Here is a 24,516-nt window from a genome sequence, read left to right as displayed (position 1 = left end):
CCATAGTTTCCCCATCTGAAAAATGAGAGTGTGGAGCTAGATGAACTCTTAAGACAAGTCCACCTCTGAGTCAATTATCAAGTCCCATGTGGGTATCAGAGGCCAAATGGAATAAACAGATCAAGGAGGGATTGTTCACCTTGGCTGAGGAGTACATAGGTTTTCTGAGAGAAGTGAGACCCAAGAGGGCTTTTGAGGAAAGATGATGTATTTGAAAAGGGGAGAGGGAGGGCTGCAGTGCATTTACTCTAATGAGGAGTTGAAAGGGGAAGGAGGAACCAGTTTTCTGGAGGGGAGGCTCCTGTGGGTGAAGCTCAGGAGGTGGGGGTACTAAGGGAACTTTTGAATATCAGAAAGAGGTCTTGTATCCTGTTGGCCATGGGGAGCCCCTAAAGAATTCTGAGTAGAGTAAGGACACGAGCAAAATTCTGCTAGGAGGGCTCAATCACTGCAGATCACTAAGAGCTGGGAACCAAAGAAGGACCTGACCCCAAGAATCATTTCTGGAGAAGGTCAGACTGGACTTGGTGATTAGCTGGACACACACAGGAGTGGGAAAGTGGTGGATGACAGAGTTTCGAGCTCGGTGCATTCACGTCTGAGTTGCCCCAGTCACAGGTGACATCCGTTGAGGTGTGTCAGAAATATGCTCCCTTTCTTGGAGGCCAACAGGAGAGGAGAATGTTGCCAAGTGAACTAGAAATGGAAATCTTTCGTCATTTCAAGGAAACTGGAAAGAACTGAGGGCTCAGTGTCCTCTCCTAGGAAGAAGACTGACATCAGAGACTGCTCTGCATGTCTCTGGCAGGGTTTACTAGAGACGGAAGGTAGAGCAGAGGCTGCAGGAAGCTGTGATTCATGGACAGCATGCTGGGATCCAGTGGCATGGGTTCCACTGCTAACCGTGCAACTCTGGACAAGTTACTGAACTTCTCTAAACCTTCATTTTGTCATCAATAAAAGGGGCACTTGGAAAATAATAAAACCTACTTTCTAGATTGTTATCAAAATTAAATGAGATAATCCAAATCAAGTGCTTATTATAATATCTGGGACATTATAGGGGCTTTTAATGTACGGTAGATTAAAAAAATTTTAGAAAGATAATATCATGGTCCATATAAGGATATATAACAGTTCAGTTTTGCAATTCATTTAAGGCTTCCTCTAATCACACTTGCTGATAATTTTGGTTCTTCCCCTGCACCTCTGTTTCAGGTGAGGTTCTGGGAAAATCTGAATTAAAAGAATTTCATCCTGAGGGTCATCCGTGTTCATGCAGGGCTTATAATGCCAAGTCACTGAGACCCTGCCCAGCACAGCCTTCTCATGGAGATGACGTAACAGCCATTCCACTAATTTCATTAACTTGCTTACAAGAGAGTAATTGTTCTGCATGGGTTTTTTTTTTTTTCCCCCAGTTTTAGGTATATGCTGTTTATTTGAAAGCACACATGGAACTCTATGTATTATTGTAAAACTTAATTTAACACTTAACTTTAAAATTTTAAAAGATTTTGGCAAACCCTTTCTGGAATGGCAACGCTAGTCCCACCTTAATTTGCTGTCACATGCATGTAGAAAGTTGCTAGATCCTTGACATTCTTTGCTGTTTTAAGGCATCCATCTTCCAATAAGTTATATATGTGCTCTTATGTACTTAGTGACTCTTTTTCAACAATTGGTGTCTCAGACCCCAGCATCTGGGAACAAGTTTAATGTTCCCGTGACATCTTTGCCAAAGGCCGAGAAGTCATTGGTGGGTATTCTTAATATTTCCATCATTTTAACATATTTCTCTTAATATTATATTTAAACTATTTTATCTTTATCTTTTTCATCATCTGAATACTGTTTTGACAGGGCTTGTCATGACTACAGATTAGCCTGCTTTCACACGTGAGGAAGTTAAGAAGCCTAAGCTGCCCCAAAGTGTTCTGGTTGGTAAATGGAAGAGAGAGGATTCCAACCCATGTCTTTGGACTCAAAAGCCTGTGTGTGTTCTGTTTTTAGTATTTTCCACCCTGTATTTCTCAACGGTTTCCTGGGACAATTATTGCACCATATTATACCACCTCTAAGATCTTTTAAAATTTATCTCGCTTGTTGTGTATGTGTCTGCTAAGTCAGAATTTGAACGTCTGATGAATGGGGCATCCTCTTATTCATCTTTGTTTCTCTCAGAGCCCTAATTGTACCTAGCACTTGGTAGGTGCTCATTAAAAAGGCAGTGAATCTATAGTGTAACTGGTGACATTTGTGAATAACTAGAGCTTTCTAAAATTGAAATCTGATCTAAGAGCACCACTGAACATTTTACTTCCCTTGATTTACTTATTTTCCACCACACATATACTTCTGTATAGAATATATGTAGCTCATTGTATTCCAAGACTTAACTAGAAGAGAAAGTTCATGCTCGCCTCTTCCTTGGAGGTTTCACAGGAATGAACTGCTGAGCTGTGAAGAACATTTTACCCAAATGCATTTAATCCTGTAGGAAACAAGCTATATTGAAGACAACTCCAATCAAAATGGTGCCATATCACTGATCTTCTCACTCAAAGAAGAAGTTGGTGCGCTGGCCAAAGTCTTACGTTTATTTGAGGTAAGTGCTTTATTCATTTCTGCCTTGAATAATAGCATAGAAGACTTCTGCGTTATCTTCTTCTGTGTTAGCTTGATGTAGTGAAAAGGACATAGGATCTGGAATTGGAAAACTTGATTTTCAGCTTAGGCTCATACATGATCCAACTGTGTGAACTTAGTTAAGTCTTTCACTCTCTCTGAGCTAAGGCTTCTCCATTTCATAATTAGGATCATTCAGAATCACTGGTTGCACACCAGGAAGCCAGTGTTGGACTCACTCTTCTTTCATCAAACTTTCCTTGAATTAATTACAGTCAAGCCTTCATGTTTGCGAGTCCTACATCCCTCGGATTCAACCAAAATTTCGATCTGGGTTTGGCTGAATCCGCAGGTATGCAACCCATTGGTAGGGAGGGCAGACTGTATTCATTGTACCACTATTACCATTTTCTATAAGGGTCTTGAGCATCCGAGGATTTTGGTACCCATGGGGTCCTGGAACTGTTTCTGCATGGGTACAGAAGGATACCTGTCCTATCCTCTCAGTGTTCCCGAAGCACTCTTTAACTTTTAACTGCAGCACTTATTTGCCTTGTGAAATGTATACATTTCTGTTTGACCCCGAGGATAGTTTCTTCAGGCAAGGAGCCTTGTGTGAGTCATCTTTGTGTCAGAGTCAGGTTTTTTTTGTTTGTTTTTCTTTTAACATCTTTATTAGAGTATAATTGCTTTACAGTGTTGTGTTAGTTTCTGCTGTATAACAAAGTGACTCAGATATATGCATATGCCTGTCCTGCCCCTAAGTTCATCAGAACCTTTTTTTTTTTTAAGATTCCACATATATGTGTTAACATACGGTATATGTTTTTCTCTTTCTGACTTACTTCACTCTGTATGACAGACTCTAGGTCCATCCACCTCACTACAAATAACTCAGTTTCGTTTCTTTTTACGGCTGAGTAATATTCCATTGTATATATGTGCCACATCTTCTTTATCCATTCATCTGCTGATGGACACTTAGGTTGCTTCCACGTCCTGACTATTGTAAATAGTGCTGAAATGAACATTGTGGTACATGACTCTTTTTGAATTATGGTTTTCTCAGGGTATATATGCCCAGTAGTGGAATTGCTGGCAGACTCAGTTTCAATATATATATTAAATGTTCAATTAAGAATGAAATTTAATTTAAATATGAGCAAAGGAAATTAGACTTTTCAAAAACACTTTTGGGGGCTTCCATGGTGGCGCAGTGGTTAAGAATCCGCCCGCCAATGCAGGGGACATGGGTTTGAGCCCTGGTCCGGGAAGATCCCGCATGCCGCGGAGCAACTAAACCCATGTGCCACAACTGCTGAGCCTGCGCTCTAGAGCCCACGAGCCACAACTACTGAAGCCCGCACACCTAGAGCCCGTGCTCCGCAGCAAGAGAAGGCACCGCAATGAGAAGCCCACACACCGCAACGAAGAGTAGCCCCCGCTCGCCACAACAAGAGAAAGCCTGTGTGCAACAAACAAGACCCAATGCAGCCAAAATTAAATAAATTAAGTAAATTAATTTTAAAAAGAAGGTCTTGAAAAACAAACAAACAAAAAACAACACTTTTGCCCTGGATTTTAAGAAGGAATATTTTTGAAGCAAGTAATTTTTTACCCCTAGTACTTTAATTAAATTCTACCTGGTGACTGCATACATAAATAGATGGAGACGAGACAAATCTCCCAGACAGAGGAATGCCAAATAATTTAAGTAGATCCTCTGGAGTCAAAGAAGGAGAGCATAACTCCCCACTCCTTAGATCTGGGCCATGAAGAGTGACTTGATGAAACGGCCCTTTACCTCTGTGGCCTTCCTCCCCCAAACCCATAACCCCAGGCTAACCATGAGGAAAACATCAGGCAAACTCCAATTAAGGGACAGAATACAAAATACTTGACCAGTACTCTTCAAAACTGTCAAGGTCATCAAAAACAAGAAGTGTCTGAGAAGTTGTCACAGTGAAAAGGAACCTAAAGGGATATGACAACTAAACATAATGTAGTGTCCTAAGTGGGATTGTAGAGCAGAAAAAGGACATGAGATATAAACTAAAGAAATCCAAATAAAGTATGGTCTTTAGTTTGTGATAAGGTATCAACATTGGTTCATTAATTGTAACACTTGTTCCATACTAATACAAGACATTAATATTAGGGGAAACTGGATATAGAGTATATGGGAATTCTCTGTACTATCCTCTCAATATTTTCTGTAAATATAAAATTGATCTAAGAAATAGTCTGTTAAAGAAATTAAACTTGGCTATCCAAAAGGAGGAAGAAAATGTCTGCCTGAATGAGAGCAAGAAATGAGTGTAGAAAAGAGAGACAGAGTGCTGTCTGAATGACAAGCTGGTTGTAAGAAAAAATATATCTGTAAAATATAGGAATGTCACATTCTAGTCTTTGTGTTATACGGTTCATCAGCATTTTCCTCTTAAGAGGTCAGGCCTTAGTCGGGGTTAATAAATTAAATAATAGTAAATTAACACGATGTTTTCAACCTAATATATAAGCCACAAGTGACTAAATTACTAGGATGAATGCACCCAAGGAGCAGGGACTGTATGTGGGATGGTTGAATCCCAGAGTTCATTGACCTTGACAGGTTGGTTAACATGTGTGCCTTTGTTTACCCATCTATAAAGTAGGGCTAATGATCCATACCTCCCTGGGGCCATGAGATTTTATGTGCTATGTGAAATGCATGGTATGACTTAGCCCACAGATGATGCTCATACGATATCTAGTCCTTTACTCTTTCCACATGTGTTCTATGAAACCTATCAGAAATCTTTGAGAACATGTGAAGAGGAGAAAGATGACTAGAGACAGTCAAAAGCCTTGATTAAAAAAATTTTTTCACAAAAAAGTAAAAAAAAAAAAAAAACAAACCCCAAAACATAGAATGAATTACTTAGTATATTTTGTGAACATTTATAGCAAATGGCAATGACCAAGAGTCAGGGCAGCGCCATTAAAGAAAAGCAGAGTAGCTTAGTAGAACCAAGGGATTATGGTGGCCACAGTGTATCGTGTACTTCATGTCTTTCATGGTAACCTGAACGAGATGGAGAAGTTAAGTGTTAGATAAAATTACAGACAAACCCTTTAAATTGTGTAGTTGACACTAAACTTCTAGACCATATAAAATGAAATCAAAGGTAATAAATGGCAAAAAAAGAAAGAAAAAGAAACAGGAAAAATCTAAACTACACTTTTGGGCAGTGTTTCCTAAGCAATATTCTATTGAATGCCACAAGGTAGGAGATGTTTTACTAGAGAGTTACAAGGGAAAATATGGCTGGAAAATTCTGCGTCTAGATTTTGGAGAGCCATCATGCTTGTGAAAATATTAAAGACTATGGAAAGCCCTGCAGAGTGGAAACCTATTCAATGCTATCTTACTCAGAATTTCCCAAACATTTTTGGTCCTGGAACCTTGTTCAAGAAAGACCTATTACCATTTTGCAGGCACTAGTGTTCCACTGAACTTATGCTATTTTAGAGTTAGGAGCTCCAGACTATCGGTTATAACCTAGGTTTGGGACCCTGAGGAGTAGAACAGCATTGGGATTAAGACTATATTTTCTGGAACAAACTGTTTCAGTTGAAAAACCAGTTTTGCCACCTATGAGCTGTGTCACCTTTGGAAAGTTATTTATCCTCTTGGTGGCTTAGTTTCCTCATTTTTAAAATGAAGGTAATAATAAGCTTGCTTTATAGGGCTGTTGTGAAAATTAAATGAATTAATACATGCAAAGTACTTATTATAGTATCTGGCACATAGTAAGAGCTCAATAAATGTTTGCTCTCATTCTTTCTATGCACCATAATTTTGGAGAGTCGTGGAGCATCAGAGACTCTTAAATCCTTAGCTCTATGAGAAATAGTTAAAGGATTAACAGGACTTCCCTGGTTGTCCGGTGGGTAAGACGCCGCACTTCCAATGCAGGGGACCCAGGTTTGATCCCTGGTCAGGGAACGAGATCCTGCATGCATGCCGCAACTAAGAAGCCCGCATGCTTCAAGTAAGACCTGGCGCAGCCTAAATAATTAATTAATTAATTAATTAATTAATAATTTTTTTTAAATAAAAGGATTAAGGTTAATTGGTTTGAAGAGGGAAGATGGGGTGAGGAAACAATAGGTTCATTCAAATATTTGAAGGGCCATTGTGGAAGAAGAATATTATTTTTTATTACTTCAGTGGCAAAAGGGCAAAGCATAGAAATTATAGGAAGCATATTTCAAATCACTTAAAGGAAACATCTCTACTGTAGAAGGGTGCTAGAAGCCATTGATTTCAAGCATTATTACTATCAAAACAGCTAATAAAAGGCAGGGCAGAATCAAAGCAAAAATTATGTTATAAATAAACTTACCTTTCCTTAATAAAGACAGAGATAAAAATCTATTCCAAGGATTCCCTGGTTGTCTAGTGATTAGGATTTGGGCTTTCACTGCCGTGGCCCAGGTTCAATCCCTGGTGGGGGAACTGCGATCCTGCAAGCTACACAGCATGGCCAAGATAAAAAAAAAAAAAAATACATTTCAGCTCCCCCAAGATTGGCAATGGAGGAGAAACATTCCATATGGGAGAATCATCTGCTCCCTGTGAGTCCCTTGCTAAGTACTCCTGCAGTCACCTCCGTGCTTAACGAGCACTGTCGTCTTTTCCTTAGATGATTAACACCGAAGTCATCATCCCATTAGGGGATGGTGTTGCCTGCCAGTGGGCTTGTGGTCTATTAGACGTCAGCTAGTAACAACATCAGAATGCAACACAATAGGCTTGATTATTATTATGAAGATACAGACGTATAGTGTTTACATGTATTGGGTGGGTGGTAGGGACAGTGAAGCAGATGGTTTAGTGAATTGGGGCCAAACGATGAGAAACATACCCAACCCTCTATCTGCCAACCCACAAACATCCCATTGTCCTCAGCAGATGTCTCAGTTCTCTGCATTTTCCATACCTCTCTATATTTTTAGCCTCTACGCGCTCACATCCCGCGCCTTCTCAGAACAGTGGTCTCCTGAGTGTCTTTACTGCGAGTGGCTTACTAATGGGCTATAAAATTAGAAGCAGGCTCCTGGGGGAAGTTGCAAAGAAGAGGTCTCCCTTCCTCTGCCAGCACTCTGCTAATCGTTTTACCGTGAATTCGCCAGGGGAGGGAACAAGCAAACAGGCAGATATACAGAGATCTAAAGTATCAATACATGGGTGTGTTCAGTTATCATCATTTAACTGATGGAGACACATAGGTTCAGACTAAGCAATCTGCCCAAGGCTAGACACTAAGAGGTAAAAACTGCTTCCAAGTTCACCTTCCATTTTCATGGTAGACTGGTCTTTTGAAAACAAATCTGTATATTTGTTTACAGTCTAAATGTGACATATACAGTCTATATTTGTCACATTCACTTTCTATGTGTGACCTCTGCCCAGATGACCCACGCCTTCCCCTTATCAGATAGTCAATGAGCTCTTATTTTCTCATTTATGCATTCAGTTAATGTACTTTGAGTATCGGCTGGGTTTTGTTTATTTGTTTGTTTTTATTGGAGTATAGCTGCTTTACAATGTTGTGTTTCCACTGTACAGCAAAGTGAATCAGCTATACGAATATATATCCCCTCTTTTTTGGACTTCCTTCCCATTTAGGTCACCACAGAGCATCGAGTAGAGTTCCCTGTGCTATACAGTAGGTTCTCATTAGTTATTTCTTTTATACATAGTATCAATAGTGTATATATGTCAATCCCAATCTCCCAATTCATCCAACCCCCCTTTCCCCCCTTGGTGGCCATACATTTGTTCTCTACGTCTGTGTCTCTATCTCTGCTTTGCAAATAAGATCATCTATACCATTTTTCTAGGTTCCACATATATGCATTAATATACGGTATTTGTCTTCCTCTTTCTGACTTACTTCACTCTGTATGACAGTCTCTGGGTATCGGCTGTTGTCAGACCGTATATAGGTGCTGAGGAGACTGCGAAGAGCCAGGCAGTCAGTCTCTGCCGCTTTAGAACGTGGAGGAGCTCAAGCTTCCATGAGCTTTCTTAACCCAGGCTTAGGGCAAAATTGGCCAGGGGAGGTTTCTTGCAGATAGAATGTTTAAGCTGAAACCTAGAGGGTTGGCCATGGGAGAGGAAGGGGGGACGTACATTCCAGAATGAAGAAACAGATGACTTGAGTTGAGAGAATAAACAAGTGGCCAGGTCACAGAATCCTCAAATCCCCTTACCATCTACCAACCTCAGTGTTCCTGGAGATAGAGGTGGGATCGCAGAGGAGACATTCGGTCAGATACGAGATGTTTATTACTCTAAAGTTTGGACTTTAATGTCCTGCCTGTGACCCCTGGGTCTGGTGAGCAGGACAGGATCAAGAGTGAATCACAAGGTTTGCTTTTGCCCCTGTGGCCTTAGGTCCAGAGCAGTTATGGCAGTAAAATGTTTACAGGGAACATTCCATCTTTAATCAAAATAAGAAGAGCCTTGAGTTCCACTGGGGGGAAGAAAGTTCTTACAACCCAGATGACTTTTTCATCTTATTTAAACCCCCAAATATAGATAATGATATAAAGAACGTCCATGTAACTCACTCCCTGCTTAAGAAATACATCATTACAGAAATGACTACAGTCCCTGGGTACCGCTTCTCCATGCACGTCCCTCCTCAGAGGTAGCTATTAATCTGAATTTGATACATAATATTCCCGTGCATCTTTTTAGACTTTGTTATACAGAGATATCCATTAAGATATATGGTATGGTTTGGCAAGTTTTGTTTTATTTTTTTGAGGTATAGTTGATTTACAATGCGTTAATTTCTGGTGTACAGCAAAGTGATTCATTTTATATATATAAAAAATATACAAAGGAATAAATATATGTAAATATATATATATTTTTCTTATTCTTTTCCATTATGGTTTATCACAGGATATTGTATATAGTTCCCTGTGCTATACAGTAGGACCTTGTTGTTTATCCTGCAAGCTTTTAATCTTCATAAAATTGGAATCATATTGTAACCATCCGTCTACAGTTTTCTTTTTGGGGAGAAGGTGGGGAACATTATTTTGATATTTGCACATATATTCTTGCTCATTTTCCCATATCTTCCATCGTGTGACCATATTTCCTGTTGGTGGATATTTAGCTTGCTTCCATTATTTGTCCATGCAAATGGTGCTGCCCTAAACATTTTGTGTAGGTTTGATGATCTAGCTATTGAATAGAAGAACCTCAAATGGAAAACTGGCACTGTTTTCAGGTGCTAACCTGTTCAAAGCTGGGCATATTTGAGAAACAGCAACACGGAGCTGACTTTCTAAACTTTCATCATGAAGTTAGATCCCACATTGTGAAAATGTAGACAGAGTGCTGTGGTCCATTGATGGCACATGACTGTGATGGCGCATCAGTAGCCTGGACTGAAACAGGCCACTGGGCCATTTTGATTTTCTCTCTCCAGTGGCAAGAAAAGGGAGAAAGGGGAACTTGGGACAAGAAAGCTCTTTTCTCTAAAGCCTTGAAAAGAGCCTGGATTAAGCTGCTAGCCCGGCTCTTCCCCAGGAAGGGGTTCCCTCCGAGTTGGACACAATCCCGACCACATGGAAGGGAGGGTGGGGAAGAAATAACCTAACAAAGAGGGACAAGACTGAGGGAAGAAAAGACCAAGCGATTACAACAGAGACCCTTCCAGGAGAAGCAAGAGTGGGATCCCCAAAGATGGTCTCCAGGGCGTGAATCCTTCTGAAAGTTCAGCTTGAACCTGCCCAAGAACTCTTCTCCACAGTAGAGTGGGAGATGATCTTGAGCTCCCTCTAGAATTTAATTGTGCTTCTCCTGCTTTCCTGTTCAGCCCAGTGGGTTTAATTTTCAGACTCCTGGTCAGCTAGGGCTGTTGCTGGCCCTCTCGTGAGAGGAGATCAGTAAAATATACAGGAGGCCCTGCCTGTACTTCCGTGAGACTTATCTTTGTAGTTAACATTTCTCACCCCAAATGTTGACCTAGTCCCCACACTGTTTCTGCCTTTGTCCCACAACAGTCCATTCTTCGTCGTCTTTTTCTTCATTTTTTTTTTTTCCTTTTTGACTGTGCCGTGCGACCAGGGATCGAACCCATGACCCCTGCAGTGGAAGTGCAGAGTCCTAACCACTGGACTGCCAGGGAAGTACCCAGTCTATTCTTAAAATAGCTGCCAGACTGCTCCTTTGAAAACATGAGTCAAAGGATGTCTCTCTCTCTGCCCTGTTACCTTTCATAGCTTCTTAATATCACTCCAAGTGAAAATTAAAGTTAAGATAACAGCCGATAGGTCATTCTTGGTTACTTCTCTGCCTCACGTCCTATTGCCTTCTGCGCCGTGCTCCCTCTGCCCCTGTCACGCTGGCCTCGTTGATGGTCCTCAGTCACATTACACAATATCTGACCCGAGGACCGTTGCACTTGCTGTTCCCTCATGACCTACTCCCTCATTGACTTCAGGTCTATGCTTACATGTCACCTGTTTATTTTTTGAGGACTTCCTGACCCCATTGTTTAAATGGCACTTCCATTGAACCCCTGGAATATTCTGTCCCTCTTTCCTGCTTATTTTTGTCTGTTCCATCTGAAGGCAGTGTATTTTACTTATTTATCACAGTCATTGTTTGTCTCTTCCTTCAAGAATGTAAGCTCCAGGAGGGCAGGGATTTTTCCTGCTTTTTTGTTTTTGTTTTGATTTTTGTTTTACTTTTTTTTGCCACGCCATGCATCATGTGGGATCTTAGTTCCCCGACCAGGGATCAAACTCTCACCCCCTGCACTGGGAGCATGGAGTCTTAACCACTGGACCACCAGGGAAGTCCCCAGGTTTTTCTGGCTTTGTTCGCTGTTGTAGCCCAGCACCTAGGACAGTGTTTGGCACAAGGAAGGTGCTGGATCGGCTGAGTTATGAAAGCCTCCTGTCCGTTTACTTGAGACCAATGACGTGGGACATCGTTTGTGACTGTCTTTGATGTTGCCCCCAGAAAGGTCTGAAACAGGCCAGGACATAACTTCATTTGCACTTATGCCAAGGCAACAGCATGTAGGGGGTCCAAGAAGCTCCCCCTTTCCAGTCTAGTCTCATCTGACAATATGCTCAGCATTTCCTTCTCCTTTCTAAAACATGCTCTCAGGGAAAAAGCTGAGAAAAGTTTAAGGTAAAGCAAACGTGAAAGGGTAAAATGACCCATCAGCTTAATGTGTTTCAATTCCCAGGGAAATGTGTCTCTATACCAGGTTGAGAAAGATAGTGTATAATGAGTTCTTACTGAGTATCTGTGAACGAAGCCACAATTGTGCTAGGTACTTTCCCTCTTTTTATTTCTCATTAAACTGCCAGGTAATATTATGATTTTTATTTTAAACACAGACAAACAAAAGTTGAGAATGGCCAACGAAAGTATCCAAAGGTAGTGAGTAGCAGAACAGAATTTGAACTCAGATTAGTTCCAAAGCTCACATGCTTTTCGCTGTACCATTCTTCTTTCCTCGAGGAATGAAATGGAGGAGGAGAGGAAGGGGCCCTAAGCTGGAGGTCAAGAAAAGGTCCAGAAGCATGAATCTGCTTTTCACAATTCATCATATTCATTCTGTGTATCTATAGCTTTATCCACTTGTGACGAATCCCCTTTTAGAAAGATTTCCTCATGGATGGGAGCAGAAGGGGGTTTCTGGTCAACTCTTGTTCAAATAGACTGTTCATTCCACTCTGCTTTTCCCTGGTCCCCACACTGTCTGTTCAAGAGTTCTGAGTAATCAAGTTGTTGCTCAGCCATCTTGTACGCAGAAATTAACTACTGGACAAATTGTGAAATTGCCTTTGGAATGTTTAACTCTAAACCTTTCTTGCCTCTGCTAAGATGTCCACGTGGATTAACACAAAGAATTCTTTCTTTATCCCTCCCCCACGATGTGGTGAGTGTGTAGGGGTCAATTTTTCACCTGCGTAGAGCCCTTATTTAAAAATAAAAATTCATTTACTAAAAGGTAACTAAGATCATAATCAGGTTTGGAGGTTCATTTCTAAAGCCTCTCTTAGCAACCAAAATTATTGGTATCTATCTAAGGATCCACACTATTAAACTGGAAAAACTCCACTAAGGAAATTGCATGCCAAGCTAGAGAGTTAATTGTTAACAAATTGATTCAAATGGGAAAGAAATCATTTAAAAAATTTGGCTGGATAGTCTTAGCCAGAAATTTCACTCACATTTAAAAGATATAATTTAATTTTCATTATATGTGTAATATTATAAGACATTTGGCAAATAAATAGAAGATACACTCGTCGTAACTCATCATGATGCATTTCATTCTAGACTTTTTTCCCTTGGCCTGGGCATAATTTTTTAAAACATATTTGAATGATAACATATCTATATCTATCGTATTTTCCCAAGTGGCTGTCATTATAACCATTTAAGGGAGAAAGTTAAATTTTCATTATGAAAGTAATAAATGTTGTTTTTAGAAAAGTTGAACTGTGATAAAAAAGAAAATAGAAAGGAGACAAAAATCACCCCTAGGCCCATCATCTAGAGACTATCACTCATATCTTGGAATGCTTACTGGTGCTGTATTTTATGCATGTTGTTGTTGGTTTCTTTCTAATAGTTGCATAATCTCCACTGAATGATTACACTGCAGTCCACCTAACCATTCCCCTATTATGGGAATTTAGTCAGCTTACAAATTTAGGTAAAACTTTTTCCCATAAGTTAGGTCTCCAGAATTATAAAGACTGAGTCATGGGGCATACATTGTCCTATGGCTATTCCCAAAGTGAGAGGCTTCTCTCTGGAAGTGCTGTCACATTGCGAGCGGTGGGGTATGGGTGGGGAACATTATCAGCCTGTAGTCTGCCTGCCAGCCTTTTTTTCACTCTACACCCTTTCTCACCTCCTACGCCACCCGCCCTCCCATACTGTCTCGCAAATAACCATGCGAAGGGTGTGTGCACTCCTGGTTCTTGGCTTTGCTGTTTTCTCTGCTCTACACAAGGCAGAAATTGGTTATCTCTTCATTTGAAGTTTCAACTTAGGTAAATAGCGGGCGGAGCTTAACCATTCTCTATCATCCTGAGCCAAGAAGGATGACATTGCTCTTGGCGGCCTTTAGGAGGTCACCTCTGTTTGCATAAAACGCTTTAGAGCAACCGCTATCTCTCTGACCTTCTCTCCTCCACATACTCTCTCTCTAGTCGGGACTCCCACATTGGGTTACCTGGTCAGGGGGTGTGTTCTCCGCAGCTGGTGCCCATAAATAATAGCTCCATGGGCTTCCCTGGTGGCGCAGTGGTTGGGAGTCCGCCTGCCGATGCAGGAGACACGGGTTCGTGCCCCGGTCCGGGAGGATCCCACATGCCGCGGAGCGGCTGGGCCCGTGAGCCATGGCCGCTGGGCCTGCGCGTCCGGAGCCTGTGCTCCGCAATGGGAGGGGCCACAGCGGTGAGAGGCCCGCGTACCGCAAAGAAAGGAAAAAAAAAAAAATAATAATAATAGCTCCATCATGTACCCCTGAAAATTATGAGGAAGAAAGAGCAGCAAGGGTGCCTGCGTAGGAATGCTTATTACTGTGTTTACTATACCCAGAGGTTTCATTTGCGGGGGTTTGGCATAATAGCAATAACAATGATAAAAGCTGATATTTGAGGGGTGCTCACCGTTATCTCTGGCAGGAAAGGCTGTGTGGTTAGAAGACCAATGTCTGAGATTAGAGGAAAAGGGCCTCCCTCTCCAGCCACTTTTAACAACGCCTCTTTATCTCTGATTTCATTTTTTACATCTTCCTTAACCTCTTCAGAGGTTTGTTGGGAAGGTCACAGAAAATAATTCTAAACTGTAAAGTGATATTCAAATGCAAAAAGGTATTGTTATTGTAATTATACCTGTGCTCTTCAACCATATGCCACTAACCATCAAGAAAAAAGATACACCTCTTGCTAGGGCTTCCCTGGTGGCGCAGCGGTTGCGCGTCCGCCTGCCGATGCAGGGGAACCGGGTACGCGCCCCGGTCTGGGAGGATCCCCATATTATAAGTGAAAATGAAGTCCAGGGGTACTAATTTCACACAGTTCCAAAGGGGCAGAACCAGAATTTGAATCGACTGTAAAGATGCTTCAGGTTCAAGTAGCACTTCATACAAACTGAAAGTGGTATTTTTTTCAGAAACATCAAAAAGCATGTAAGAGTTTTTCTTCAGTGTAGACTCCTCATTCTAAACAATTTGAGGTTATCTTTTGAACTGCCTGTAGAGCTAGTTTTTAAGTACAACATAAAACCACTCTCACGTTGTTCTTTACATGCTAAGTATTAACCAGTTTGATTTACTCAATCCACTGTGCTTACTTTTAAATGATATTTCTTTGAATATGGATTTGTTTTCAGAAAATGGACAGAGTTTTCAATCAATGAGCATGTTCAAAGGGATTTGCCTCAGATCCTGCAGCTAGTTTCAGAAATGGAACTTCAAAACTGATGAAGCTATAATAGCATCCTACCAAAATGACTGGAAGAGATTGAACGTCTTTGGATGGACAATGTCTGGTTTGTTTGTTTTTAACTCAAGTTTCCTCATATTATTGCAGCAGCTTATATATGTCTAGAGTTTCTAAGAAGGCACAAGTTAGACCTCAGGAAATTACTATTACAATCCAAGGACTAGGATTGTTACAGGAAAAAAAAAAAAAAAATCCAGTTTCATTTTCACTTTGGATTCCAGTCAGTCCAAAGGCCCCAAAATCTTTTTCTTCAACTGGGAGACATTTTTCCCCTGATGCACACAGATGAAATCACGTGACTTCATTTTTCTTTGACTTTATAGAAATGGTCTCTGTAAGGATATCCTGGAGGTTTACTAATTCTCACAATTTTCTTTATATTTTAATAGCTCCTTCTAAAGTTATATAACTATATTTCTATCAAACCTGTAATCTTTATGAAATTGAGGATATTCTATAAAATGCCTGAAAACTAACTCAGAAAGTTGTCCCTAAGTAAATATGTATGAAATACATGGAAAGAAAAATTAAGGACCAGTATAGGCAGCAAATGGAAATTATGTCCAAAGACTATTATAACTAGAAGGGGTACTAGAGATCATCCAGTCCAACTCACCTACCCCCACCCATGAGGTAAACTGAGCCTGAGAAGTGTTGAAGGACTTGCCTGCAGTGTCTTGAATAGCAGTATGGGGACGATATTAACTCTTAAAATGTATCTCCTGACCCTTAGGGTCGGGCCCTACATCCGTGTTTGCATTGCTCCAAACATTAATAATAAGACAGCTCCTTCAATAACAACAAGTTTTGAAAACATGATCATAATGAGATATTATAAGGATGAGGAAAAAAACACTAATGTTGAGTCCAAGAAGTGTTAAACTCCAGGGGCTACTGAATCAATAGATTCCTTGGGTTTACAAAGGGACTTGGAGATCATCTAATCCTCAGTTACTTTACAAATAAGGAATCTACATGCAGAAGAGATGGCATAACTAAAAAGTAACAGTAATAGCATACACTGACTTCTGTTATTACTTTCCTAAGCCACTGATGTGCATATTCTCATTTTTTTTTTTTATCACAACAGCCTCATCAGGTAGGTCCTATTAGTAGCCCTCTTTGTAAAAGAGGAAATTGAACAAAAGCGTGTCATTACCAAGGTTGCATGGCTGCTGTGGTAGGCGGTCTTCTGAAATGGCCCCCTGGTATTCATATTGACTAGTGACTGATTTCTAACAAATAGAATACACCCAAAGTGATGGGATATCGGGCTTCCCTGGTGGCGCAGTGGTTGCGCGTCCGCCTGCCGATGCAGGGGAACCGGGTTCGCGCCCCGGTCTGGGAGGATCCCACGTGCCGCGGAGCGGCTGGGCCCGTGAGCCATGGCCGCTGGGCCTGCGCGTCCGGAGCCTGTGCTCCGCAACGGGAGAGGCCGCGGCAGAGGAAGGCCCGCAAACCACAAAAAAAAAAAAAAAAAAAAAAAAAAAAAGATACACCTCTTGAACTACAAGGTCGATGAATTGCATTTCTTTGAAAGTATAGAGTTATTCAAGTTAAACATTTTTTCTGGGTACATTTTGTCCATTTCAATGTTTGGGGCCACGCCCTTGTTTTTATTTTAATAAAGTAAAGAGACTTGGTTTTCTTCACAAAGAACAGCACTGTCAATGAAATCAGCCTTTTGAATAAGTAGCAGATGAGTACCACACATTCAAATTTGAGGACCAATTTAAGTAAATAGTTTTTCTTAAATGAGAAACCCCATAATAACTAAAGTACCACCAGCTAAAGGCATTGAAGTTGAGAAATTTTATTGAGTATTATTTTTGTGGCATTTAATGAATGCCTGTACATGAGCCTTCCCTTTTCAATGAGGCCTCATGTGTCCACTCTATTAAATACTGTAATCTCCCTCATTCCATCCCAGGACTGTCCGTTCCCTTCATCCTGCTCTGCTTTGTATTTTTTCCTTAGCCTTTATCATTATAATGATTATAAAATAATACACAAATGGGTTCTCTTTTATGTTTGTTGTTTGTCTCTTCACAACTTGAATGGAAGCTTTATAAAGGAAAATACCTTTGTCTGTTTTGTTCACTGATTTATCCCAACCACCTTGCAGAGTGATCAGTACCTAGTAGGCGCCACATATACATTTGTGGCATAACTTGAATGAAAAGTAATTATATAAAAATATGAATGGTATTATACTGGATAATTTTAACTGAGCATTTACTAAGTACCTGACAATGTGTTTGTATCATCTCATCCAATGTTTCCAACAAGTTTACGAAGCAGGTACCATAGTACCACCAAATTACAGATGGAGAAACTGATGGTTAGAAATGTGAAAGTACATTTTATAAGGTCTCATAGCCAATATAATTCAGAACTTTGATTTAAACCCAAGAAGCCTGACTCCTGTGGACTCTATTCAAGCAGAACAATGTTGCTTGTATTTATTGATTGATTTATTGAGGTACTATTACTGAGATTCTGTGAGATGTCATTCAGGAAAGGAGGTTTTCCTGTGTAAATATTTTTGGCAACCACTGACCCATTGAAATCTTATGTTTGCAACTCTAAGCCTTGAGCAGATTTCCATGTGATTAAATTCTGTGGCATTTGAACTGTCTCCCCCACCTCTTGTGATTAGTTATTTGGTTTTGCAGAAGAAAAGGTAAACAACTTCTGCAGTGTTAAAGACTTTCTTCTAGTCTTATTTTTTTTTTTTTTTTTTTTTTTTTTTTTTTTTTTGTGGTATGCATGCCTCCCTCTGCTGTGGCCTCTCCCGTTGCGGAGCACAGGCTCCGGACGCGCAGGCCCAGCGGCCATGGCTCACGGGCCCAGCCGCTCCGCGGCATGTGGGATCCTCCCAGACCGGGGCGCGAACCCGGTTCCCCTGCATCGGCAGGCGGACGCGCAACCACTGCACCACCAGGGAAGCCCTAGTCTTATTTTTAAAAAACGAAAGACACACAAAAAAAGAACTCCTCTTACTCATCTCTTCTCCTTTCGTTGTGTTTTGCTCTGGTTTTGAGTGTTTGATCTGTGTCAATTCCAGTGACTGCCCCCTTCATATACTCCCTTACACCTATTTTCTAGGAGAATGATATAAACCTGACCCACATTGAATCAAGACCTTCACGTTTAAAGAAAGATGAGTATGAATTTTTCACCTATCTGGATAAACGCAGCATGCCTGCTCTGGCAAACATCATCAGAATCTTAAGGCATGACATTGGTGCCACTGTGCATGAGCTTTCCCGGGATAAGAAGAAAGACACAGGTAAGAGACAGGAATTTTGTAACACAGATGACCCTACATTCTCATCATAAAATAATGGCAAAAATAATCCCTACCCTGGAAGACCAGGATTAAGTGAGAGGATATAGGTTAGGGACTCAGACGAGTACCTGGCATATTTAGACATTTAATAAATGTTCTTTTCCCCCTTCCTCAAGATAGCTGTTTCTTATATTAGTTGTCTTCTGCTTCAGTTTTCATATATTTTTCATTCGTGGATTATTTTGCTCTCAATTTCCTAATTTCTAGAGGTAGGGTGATTAGGGTATCCAGGGTGCTTTCTATATAAATATAATTTCAGGACAAATTCTTTAGTTATCTCCATTTCATCTCATAGCCTCTCCCCAAGTCCTTCTCATGACGTGTCAATTCTGGAGCTGGAGCTCCTTGGCTCCTTGTTCTTTCACTGTCTCTCTGTCTCTTGCACTAGATTACAAGCTCCTCGTGGGCAGGGAGAGTCTCTTACCTATGTTAATATCCTCAGAGTTTTGTACAGTGCTTAATACACAGCTCTCAGCAAATGCTTGTGAGTGAATGGCTAAACAGAGCAGTTGTCAAGACTTGCTCTGACCCCTTATTTCCTTACTGACATTGCTACTGAGTCCAAACTAGTTCTGCTCCGGTCATGTCAGGCCAATAAATCAGGAGACGTGAGTTGTTAGGGCAAAGAATAACGACTTTATTCAGAAAGCCCGCAGACAGAGAAGATTGCAGACTAGTGTCTCAAAGAACCATTTTACCTTATCAAAGAATTCAGGCCTTCTTTGATACTAAAAAGGCGAAAGGGTTTGTTTGTTGCAAACTTCCTGGCGCAGGAGTCCTTTGTTCTTGCAGGTGTCCACGTAGGTCAGGTCATGATATTCCTATAAACCTCCAACAAAACAAATACTATTCTCTGTTCTGCAACTAGTTATCCCTGTATGTATAAACTCTTAAAGGTCAGAGCCCTGAGAATAGGCTATCCTGTATATTTCAGGCTATAGGCAACATTCTTTTACAAAACAAGCAAAGCCATCATGACTAAGCACAAGCAACAGAGTACACAGGTTAAAGGAAAAGAAACAGCTCTAATATGGAGTCAGATTTGTTCTTCCCTATTACAAAATGTAAATGATGTGCCCTGGAGGAGAGTAGGGCAGTAGAGTGTAGGAATTAGGAGTATGGGCTTGGGGTTGGACAGGCTTCAGTTCAAGTCCTACTTTTTCCACTTATTGGCTTTGAGACCCTTGACAAGTCTCTTTAACTGCTCTGACCTCAATGTTTCATAGGGCTTTTGTGAGGATTAAATGAGATCTTCCATAGTCAGTGCTTAGAACAGTGCCCGGCTGGATAAATGAGAGTATGTGATGGTTGTTAAATTGATGAGCCATGCTAATACATTATTATTAACTAAAGGCTATACATTAGGGATCATGCTTTGCATTGTATAGTTCTGTTGGTTATGATAAATGCATAACGTCATGTATCCACCATGACATCTCATGCAGAATGGTTGCAATGCCCTAAAAATGTCCTGTGCTCCACCTGTCAAACCTCCCTCCTTATCCCCCCCACCCAGCAACCACTCATCTTTTTATTGTCTCCGTGATTTTGACTTTTCCAGAATGTCATGCATTATGAATATGGAATCATAGAGAATATATCCTTTTTAGGCTGTTTTATTTTTACATAGCAAGGTTCCTCCATGCCTTTTTGTGACTCGATAGCTCATTTTTTATAATTACTGAATAATGTTCCATTGTGTAGATGTACCACATCTTGTTTATCCATGGGTAAGGCTGTTAAACATTCATGTGCAGGTTTTTCTGTGGACATAAGTTTTCGACTCATTTAAGTAAATACTTAGAAGTGTGATTGTTGAGATGAACTACTTTTTTCCTATATAATCAAAAATTTTTTTCTACTGTAAAATCAAAAGCCTTTTTTCTTGCCAAAACATTGAAGACTAGCTCAAGAGGATTTCAGGCTCTGTACCTGAAAATAGTATGTTAGTAGGCAGAGATGCTTTAAAATGAGACAAGACCCACCTCTTTGCATAGGCCATTGAAACATTCTCCAAAAGACACCTCCGAGGCCATCCTAGGAGACCTCTTCTCTTCCTGCTCGTGTCCTCCTGTGGCTGTAACCAAGACAAGGAAGCCCATCCTGGGCTTCTGCCTTTGCCCAGGGTAGACAGCGATGCACTCGGTCTCTGGTTACTGGGGGCGGGTGCTTGGAATTCCTCCTCAGATTAACCCTATCTGCCTTCCTTCCTCTTCCACCTCCCAAGTGAGCTGCTGCCCTGATGACGGCCTTCTCTTGCTTTTCCGGCCACCTGCTCCCAACAGGAGCCACAGGCCCTCAGGGCAAAGGGCCTGCTAATCGTGGGTCAAATCTCTGCCTCTGCTCAGAGCAGGTAGAGGCCAGGCCAGCTGGCGCCCTGGGGTAGGAAATCAAAGCAACTGACAGGCAGGCAGGCAGCCCCCTGGGGAGGCAGGGAAGATGCGTAGAAATCAGCTGAAGGGCTGGCAGCCTGAACGGGAGGCTCAGAAATAGGATGTGGAAGAACAATTAGGAGCCCAGACTCTGGAACCAGGATACACACTTGGTGTGACTTTGGGCAAATTACTGATCACCACAGTCTATCACTGTATCGGATGGGAGCGCGAGTCTCTGCCTCACAAGATTAATGAAATAGCACCAGTGGAGCACTGAGAACAGCACCGAGCATGTTTAAGGGCTTAACAGAAGTTCTCCATTCTTAGCTTCATCATCCTTGTTATTATAAATTATGACCTGAGTACGGGAGCCATGAAAAGCCAGCCTGTGTGCAACTACGTTTACAGAGATTCTGGGAAGTAGAAAATAACCTCACAGGTCAGGCAGCCCAACAGACTCCTTAATTTTTCATCATAAAAAATGGAGGCCGTGACTTGCCTTAAGGCACAGAGTGAATTCTGTGCAGCTGTGGGCAAGCGGATGTCTAACACTGCTCTGTGCCTGGCACCGTGCTTGGAGCTGGAAGGAGAGAGAGTCAGCACGGCCTGTCCTTTGTGAGCTCATAGGCTGGAGAGGATGACAGGACAGCCAGGTGAATACAGAAGAGGGGCGGGTGCTGTGACGGAGACACGGCTGGTGGAATTGGGCCTCTTCTCCACTTTTAACTCTGAGGACCCAGCAATTGTGAAAGTGAAGAAGCCAGCGTTCTGACACAGAGGCACCACGTCATCAGTGTTGGGCTCATCAGAGGTGGAACGTGGCACAGGTTTGATTCCCTGGCGGGGCTCAAAATGGCAGGGCGTTGATGTTTAACGTTGGATTGATATTTTACCTAGTGAGGAAAAAACTGCTCAGACTAACCCTTTAAAACAACACGTGTTTCTCGACCCTTATGTCTTTGGATGGTTGTTCACCCTGTCCCATATTGGCTGCCACTCCCTGACACGGTTTCCTGACCTTCGTGTCCACGTAACGGACCGGCTGCTCTCGATGCAGTGATGCTGAAACAGCCCAGCTTTGCACCTGCTGAGAGACACGGGCCCTTTGGGTTTCTGGGGTAGTTTTTGTGAACTGGAATCTGGGCCCAGAAACAGATCTTTTTAGGGGAAACAACCATCCCTTTGCAGAGTTGTTCTCTCCGTCAAACTCCACGGGAGAATGATTAGAAGAAGAAAAGCATCATCATAGATCCGAACCTTTGATTCTTTCACTTGACAAAATGCCCTTTCTATTGAGGGGCTCAGATCTCAGGGGCGAGTCTGACAGCAGGTTGAAGGGGAGAGATCTGAACCCCTCAAATCAATTAGGCTAAACCACTTTCCATCCTAGTTTTCAAACCATTCAAAAGGCCGTGTGGGCGCTAGAAAATGAAAGTTTTCAGTTTCTTAATTGCTAAAGTTCCCCACCCAAAACAGCTTAAGGGAAGGCTAATTATGGTGACATGTTAAAGAAACTCCAACCTTCTAAAATACCTCCTAGAGAAGCTGATGGGAGTTTAATAGGATTTTAATGCAGAGGGTCTTTTGAATACTTGAGGTCTATTCTCCTGCTACCCTCTCTCCTGATGACCTCAAATCCTTCTTCAACCCAACATGAAAGAGCATTAATATCTTCCATCGATCAATCTACTAATCCTTTTACCTTTCCCTTTGAGTCTTCTGCATGGCATTACATTGAGCGGGGCGGGGGGGTGGGGGATGGAAAATTCCTACATGGAGCCAGATTGCAGCCAGAAGAAGCAGATGGGCAAAATGACTTGGCTAGACAGAGGTGTAGGATCATCACCTTTTGAGAAATTTATCTGTTCGGCGTTATTTTCCAAGAGCAGTTGGCCATTGAGTAGATTTCATTCATGCTGTGGTGATTGTAAGGGTCTTGCTGTGGAAACAAAGGGAGTCCAGACTGCCAGGACCACTGTAATTTTCTGTGGGGAGTAGAAAGGCTATTTATTTATTTATTCATCTCTCTATCTACTACCTATATCTAGCCTAGGGGCTCTTATGATTTTATTTGTCTTCTTATTTGGATTAATTCCTGAAGCAATGATTTAAGTGGAGAAGACAAAGATTTAAGTGTGAGAAGACAAAGTAACATCATTATATTTATTCCTTCCCTCATATATGCCCCTCTCCCCTCCCAGCCCTCTTGAGTTTTTCCCTTTTCTGCTTCAACATTGCTGCCGTGAAAGGCAGTGCCATGATAATGCTGAAGTTTCAGATCCATCGTGGGAGGAGGGAGGATAGGGCTCCTCGGAGGAGTCTGAAAAGCCCCTGGGATTTTGGGCAAAATGGTACATGTGCACCTGCATGCATAGTTTTTAGGAGAGAAGATTTTCAAAAGGGCCATTGCTCCCAAAGAGTTGACACCCTGTAGCTGTAGAGAGAAGCTGCTTAGGGCCGGAGGGGGTCCAGATGGTCGGGGGTTTTGCCCATTTCTGTCACCTGTGCCTGCTTTTCCTCTCTCTCTCCCTTTGGTCCTCTGTTCTGTTTCCATCGTCTTTCCTTTGTCCCCCTCCTCACTTCCAAACCTCCTCCCGTGCGTTTCACTCAGCCCCAAGTGTGCCTCAGGGCTGTAGATGTTCGTGGCCCTGGGCCTGCAGGAGACCCAGGGTCTGCATGTTTGTAAAGACCCACAGGGTTGACTGACAGCCTTTTCCAGTCTACCGGGATGCTTGCTGCCTGTGTCGATGTTGCCGGAAGTCCTCTGGCAGCTGAGGATGGGACTTTCATTTCCACTCTGCCTCATGGAGACAAGCAGACCCGCAGCTGAGAGGATAAGCCCACTGAGGGGAAGGTGGCATCAACCCTGCAGCTGGAAGCCGGTCCAGGCCTTGCTCCTTCGCAATCTGTCAGAGGCAGCTCTCTTCACTGGCAAGGGGAGATCCCGAGTAAATGCTGCTTTTGTAGCCAGTCTGTTTACCAGGTCGCAGGGCTTCAAGCTGAGGAAGACCATAAGATTATAAGCAGGCTTTCATTCTAACAGGAATTCCTTATTTGCATGCCAAATCCAAATGATTTTCCCCTTAGGTTGTCTCATTGAAGCTTTGCAACAGTCAACTCAGATAGCTAGGGCAACAGATAACACGATTCTCATTCTCAACATTAGGAAGTGAGACAGTGATACACTTGAACCGTGGTGTGGATTTTGGAGTCTTCACTTTTCCAGTTCAGTTCCAGGGCTGTAGTTGTTTTGGCCAAGTTGCTCTCCCTCTGTGGGCCTAGCTTTTCTCGTCTGTAAAATGAAGATATCTGTGTGCCAGTGCGGTTGTGTGGATTCTGTGATATACTTTGCACAATGCGCCTGGCATAAAGGATCCATGCAAAATGGTCAGTAAACTTGTCCCTGAGTCTTTTCTAAGGATACCCGGTGAATCTTACGGTTGAGGCAAAGCCAGAATCCCCGAACTCCTGATCTTTGGTAAAGAAAGGCCACCATGGGGCTTCCCTGGTGGCGCAGTGGTTGAGGGTCCGCCTGCCGATGCAGGGGACGCGGGTTCGTGCCCCGGTCCGGGAGGATCCCGCGTGCCGCGGAGCGGCTGGGCCCGTGAG

General features: G+C 42.1%; 1 protein-coding gene across 2 annotated transcripts in view; it reads left to right on the top strand.

Annotated features, from left to right (window-relative positions):
• PAH (phenylalanine hydroxylase) overlaps positions 1-24,516 on the top strand; it is a 74,981-nt gene that overhangs the window by 4,870 nt on the left and 45,595 nt on the right. Inside the window, exons 2-3 of one of the 2 annotated variants that reach the window (XM_007130805.4) lie at positions 2,501-2,608; positions 18,289-18,472. In XM_007130805.4, the coding sequence (XP_007130867.1) occupies positions 2,501-2,608; positions 18,289-18,472 (292 nt within the window). The remainder of the gene's footprint in view (positions 1-2,500; positions 2,609-18,288; positions 18,473-24,516) is intronic. The other variant, XM_024127345.3, reaches the window with a different exon arrangement.

The sequence above is a fragment of the Physeter macrocephalus genome, chromosome 6 (assembly GCF_002837175.3).
Source record: "Physeter macrocephalus isolate SW-GA chromosome 6, ASM283717v5, whole genome shotgun sequence".
NCBI lineage: Eukaryota > Metazoa > Chordata > Mammalia > Artiodactyla > Physeteridae > Physeter > Physeter macrocephalus.
Note: the sequence above shows the minus strand (reverse complement) of the source record. Positions and strands in the feature narration are given on the sequence as shown.